The following is a 5,069-nucleotide window of genomic DNA, read 5'->3' as shown; positions in this document are numbered from 1 at the left end:
ATGCCCTCCTGAAAGCAGAGGTGTTGGGACAGCTCTGCTTGTTCTGTGTTCCCATTTCCAGGAAGAGTATGTAGGATCAGACAGGGAAAGGCTGCAGCATAAGTGAGCAGTCCTGTCACAGCCCTTCAAAGTGTAGCTCAGCACAAAGCATACAATGCAGTTTCACTTAGTTGCAGCAGCAGCAGAACCTGCATTGTGATGCTCCTAAAAGGCTCTCGTCGTACCCCGTTTGAGAATCACTAGCATAGGGGACTACCATGCATTCAGATACCTAAGAAACAAAAGGCAATCACACCCTTACATCATTCTTGCAGACACCAGTGTTTCAGCTGGTTATTCAAAGAAAATATGCCTGAATAAGGGGAAATTACCCTATTGGGGTTTTGGTAACAAATTTCAGTTTTAAAGCTTAACTAAACTCTAAAAGCAAGAATTCTGAATCTCATTTAAAATACTGTTTGATACATACATAATACCACACATTGAAATAAATGAAAATGGTGAAAAACCTTCATAAGTAATGAAGGTCCAGGGATCAGTTTGGTTTTGTATTTCTTCTTTACTCCATTTTTCCAATATCAAGTATAATTGTAATTGTATATTCAATCAATATTAAGAACCCAATTATTCACAGGTTGAAATGTTTCCATAAGAATTGTGATAATGACTTACCTTGGTTCCCAAAGAGCAGTGTATATTTAAATAAGCAATGATTCATTTTTCCAAATAATTTAAAAGTTACAAACCCAGGTCCTACTTTTGCTTTCTCCTCTGAAGTCATGAACCTCCCTCGAGTAGAGACAGCTGCTCCACTCAACCGACTTATCTGTGGACAAAAGAGGAGGGCACTAGTTAAAAGACTATTGGCAATAAGCAGAAGGAACTCATATGGACAAGTGGAATAAAATTGGCTAAAGATACAAAAACTTTTTATGAGGAACAATGAAAAACCCTGGGACTGTTGAGAGAGATGGGAGGAGAGAGAGAGATAACATATGCAGAAAGTACAACTGACACCTACATTCTTACAATATTCAGTTTGGAGAAGAGAAAACTGAGGGGAGATTTGATAAGTCTTCAAATACCTGACAGGCGATTATACAGAGATGGGCTTTTCTGTGGCCACAGAGGACAGGACTAGGAGCAATGTGCCTCCAGCTGCAGCAGAGGAAATTTAGGTTGCAGACCAGGAGGATCTTTCTAATTATGAGGGTGATCAAGCAACAGTTGTGGAATTTCCATCCCTGGAAATTTTCAAGAGCAGGTTAGATGGACACTTGGCTGGGACGACAGTCAGAAACCATCCCATCTTAAGTAGGGGGTTAGACAAGATGATTTCATGAGGTGTGTCTAGACAAGCACGCATGTGAGGTTTGCAGCACCAGACCTGTCTGCAGTGCTGCAAACCCCATGCACAAGCATTCGCTACACTGCTAATTTGCAGCACGGTGGGTTTTTTTGGAAACGGGAGATCCTGGTGTCAAAAAAAAGAGCAGGGTGGCATGCACGGTGGCAGTGTGCACTGCCTGAAACTAGAGCCTGGCTAGCCAGAGCCATGCTTTGGCTGCTGGTCAGGCTCCACATGCCCAGATTGCTGCCTCTGGAGCCCTAGGTACTGGCCCCAGCCTCCCCTACCTTACCCAGAGCAACTTGCCGCATGCCAGAGCACGCATGCACAGGCACTCCCCAGGGACAAGTAGCAGCCACACAACTATGTGCTACTGCTATTTATCCCCAGGGAAACACACGTGTGTACTCATCAAGACGCAGCCATGAAGTCTTTTCCTGCCCTACTTTCCTATAATCATATAATACTTGACAAAATATTGAAGCAAATGTAAGGATAAACTTATTTAAAACTCGATATAATACACTTTTATGGAACTATAGTAGCAAGGTTTCTTTAAAAACAGAAAAAAATCCTTTTGTTTTGGGACATTAATGTTACCTACAAACTAATGACAGTTAGGGAGAATCAGCTTCTGCCATAGCCAGGTTAGTTCACTTTGGTTTTTTACATCTTATTTCGAACCATATGGTATTGGTCACCATCAGAAACAGAAGCCTAAAATAGACTGGCTAATGCTCTGATGCAGTATGGCAAATCCTAGGACTGACCAAACTTCTCCTCAGCCAAGAAACAGATGAGAAATTTCACTCTTTGCAAACATCCCAGCTACAGAAGTACGTAATCAAATAATATAAGATAGGAGGCATCTCTAATTTTGTCTCACAAAGGACTGATTTTATGAGTCCTTAGCAGGTCAAGCTCTAATTTAGACTTTCATACATAAAAATGTTTTCCAGAAACCTGAACATCAAAAATAATTCATAGGAGTTCACTGTTAAGTCCAACCATACATGCAATCACATATCAGCATGGCATATTCCTGGCGTAATGACAATGTTCAGAATTTTCACTAGCAGTCACAGATATAACTATGATGCTAGAATTTCACAGTCAGAACTTTGAAAGACAAACTATAGAGAGTTGATTTAGGGCCTTGTCTTTCCCAAATACTTTTGCTGGGAATGTGTCACTGGAAATTGATTAACTTTGATCCATTAAAACCTTTATATCAAAATGCAAACTGTTGTGAGAGCCAAAGAATTAGATACAGCTTCTACATATACCTCATCCTGTGTCTGTCCCCTTGTCAACAGGTTTCGGCATGTGAGGGGCACATCATTGATTTCTACTTCTGCTACCACAAGGTCATCTTTGCTTTTACTTGATGTGGGTCCTTTTCCTGGAGCCTGCAGCTTCAAATGAAACCATCAAGAGAATTTTGAGACTTGATAGTACACTCCATTATACCATGTAACAGAACAAACTGATCTGAAAATACTGCTTTACCCACATTTCATCTTTTCATTTTTACAGACTTTTAAATACTAGATACAATGCTTTCTTTTAATCGCTAACCAACCTCTTTATACTTTCCATAAACATACTACACGATAAGCTCTCATCTCTTCCTGGGCAGTGAAAGGCATTACCGTTCCTCTTTTAGAGATGGAGGAAACTGGCAATGGAAGGTCCTGTGGCATAAGAAATTGAACTGATAGCTCAATTCTTGCCTGTGTCATAATCGTCCACCACCATGGACCAAATGGTAACTATGTGCCTAAATATCCCATGTGTATCATGGAAATAATACTTTCTTTTACATTCAGCTTACATTTTAAAGTTCTTCTGGGATGCAGCTGTTCCTTAATATGTATTCATATACTACATTAAAAAAAAATTGAAAAATGGAGCCCAGATCTCACTTGTGATCTGTAACCACTACACCAAAAAAAAAGCATAACAGGAGGCACAAAATGTTATGATGACTTGCCCAAGACTATACGCAGAGTCAGAGCACCAGGCTTTCCATAACTAGACTGCTAGAAAATATGGTTTGCTAATAAACTTCCTAACGTTTCCTACAATATACATTATTTATAAATAATCTCACTCTACTTTTGAGACTCTCTCACAATAGTAACCAAACATTAACTTAGCTTTGCAATTTTACTGCAAGATAGAGAAATATTGTGTTACTGGGGAACTGAGGCATGAGACTGTTTTAGCTAAAGAAACAAAATATGAGCATGGCAGCACCATGACTGGACCTAACCCTCTAAAGTCACTTAAGATGGTATTCTATTTTTTTCTGGACACCTAGAAGACCAAATTTGGCACTCTATTCCCACACGCAGTCCCACACACTTGAATGGTTGCATATGCACTGAGAAATAAGAGTGGTGATATGTACTTAAGTAGCACTTTGGAGACTTAGATGACTATATAGATGACCAAATTATTTGTCTAGGCATCCAGAAAAGAGCAGAATGCCACCCTTATTCTCACTCTCATCCCTATCTTTTCTTTGATAGAAAGCAACACAGGAATGAAACTTGCATTTGTAAAACAACAATTTTCTTAATTTCTACCTGCTCATTCATTGTTTGGTGTTTTAGCTTTTAAAATTATAGTTACTGGAGAAATACCATAACTAAGAATTATATAAAATTTTGTCATAGTTAAGGAAAAGAAATAAAGTCCCATTTTCCTGAATGTGTCCACAGCAACCCGTTGTTTCCATAAACTCATTCGGTAGTACACAGCGGACAAGAACAAATCAGAAAATAAAGGAAGTTACACCACTGTCTAGTGTTCAAGCATTCCCCAACATGACAGAACACACAGTTCATGCTCGTCTGTGGGGATCTGGAAGACTGCCCAAGCCAGACACCTTCCCACAACATATAGTGCTGTAATGAGGCTGAAAGCTTCTGATACTCGCACAGTGGTCTGGGTCATAAAAATAGAAAATAAGGGTCCTGTTAAGGGCAAGCTGAACTTTCCCCTTGAGCAAAATTCTGAAGTTTCATAGTTTCACAGTTGGTAGGAAGGGACCTGAGCAGATCATCCTGGCAGCAATGCTTATTACATACCTTTACATATTAACTGTTTTTTAAAAAACAGGTTTTATTTAAAACAATAGACTAAATTTTACTCCATCAAACCAGCTCTATTAGGTTATGGGCAACACTATGAGAAAAAGCCTCACTCTCACCATTAAGCTGTACTGGAACAAGAGTTTAAAATACATTGAAACGATCCAGTTTTTAATAAAAGCCGCGTTGATACAGCACGCCTACTAACTAGATCAGAACAGAAGACAATTATTTTTTTCACTCCTGGCTGTACCACGCACCCCCACAAACTTGTGAATAAAAACAAGTTACTTCAGGCATTTTTTTTTTTTTTTAACACTAAAAAGGAAGAACTAGAAGGGGAATTATTTGCGGTGCAGGGTGTGCAATCCTATGGATGGCTGACTTTAAACATGCAAACAGGTCAAGACGACCCGTTTATACTCAGGCAACCCGAACCGCGCCCTGGGCACCTCGCGACCCAAACCCTCTCGGCTCATTTCTGCAGCGACGAGCTCCTGCGCGCGGTCGCGTGTCAGAGGCAGACGATCACAAACTATTTTTCGGAAAAGTGGATAAAGCGATCTGACACCTGCCACGGCCCACTGGCCTGCGCCTCCTGCCCAAGCCTGGGCCTCCACGAG

The 5,069-nt window shown here is 40.3% G+C and overlaps 1 protein-coding gene across 1 annotated transcript in view; it reads right to left on the bottom strand.

The window, feature by feature from the left end:
- Window positions 1–3,090, bottom strand: part of KHDC4 (KH domain containing 4, pre-mRNA splicing factor) — a 16,725-nt gene extending 13,635 nt beyond the window's left edge. Inside the window, exons 1-3 of the mRNA XM_006030980.2 lie at window positions 3,082–3,090; window positions 2,635–2,763; window positions 747–826 (exon numbers count right to left, since the gene is read on the bottom strand). Coding sequence (XP_006031042.1) covers window positions 747–826; window positions 2,635–2,763; window positions 3,082–3,090 — 218 coding nt within the window. The remainder of the gene's footprint in view (window positions 1–746; window positions 827–2,634; window positions 2,764–3,081) is intronic.
- Between the last annotated feature and the right edge of the window lie 1,979 nt (window positions 3,091–5,069).

Source organism: Alligator sinensis, unplaced genomic scaffold, assembly GCF_000455745.1.
Source record: "Alligator sinensis unplaced genomic scaffold, ASM45574v1 scaffold1165_1, whole genome shotgun sequence".
Classification (NCBI taxonomy): domain Eukaryota; kingdom Metazoa; phylum Chordata; order Crocodylia; family Alligatoridae; genus Alligator; species Alligator sinensis.
The sequence above is the reverse complement of the archived record's forward strand: the minus strand, read 5'-3'. Positions and strand labels throughout refer to the sequence as shown.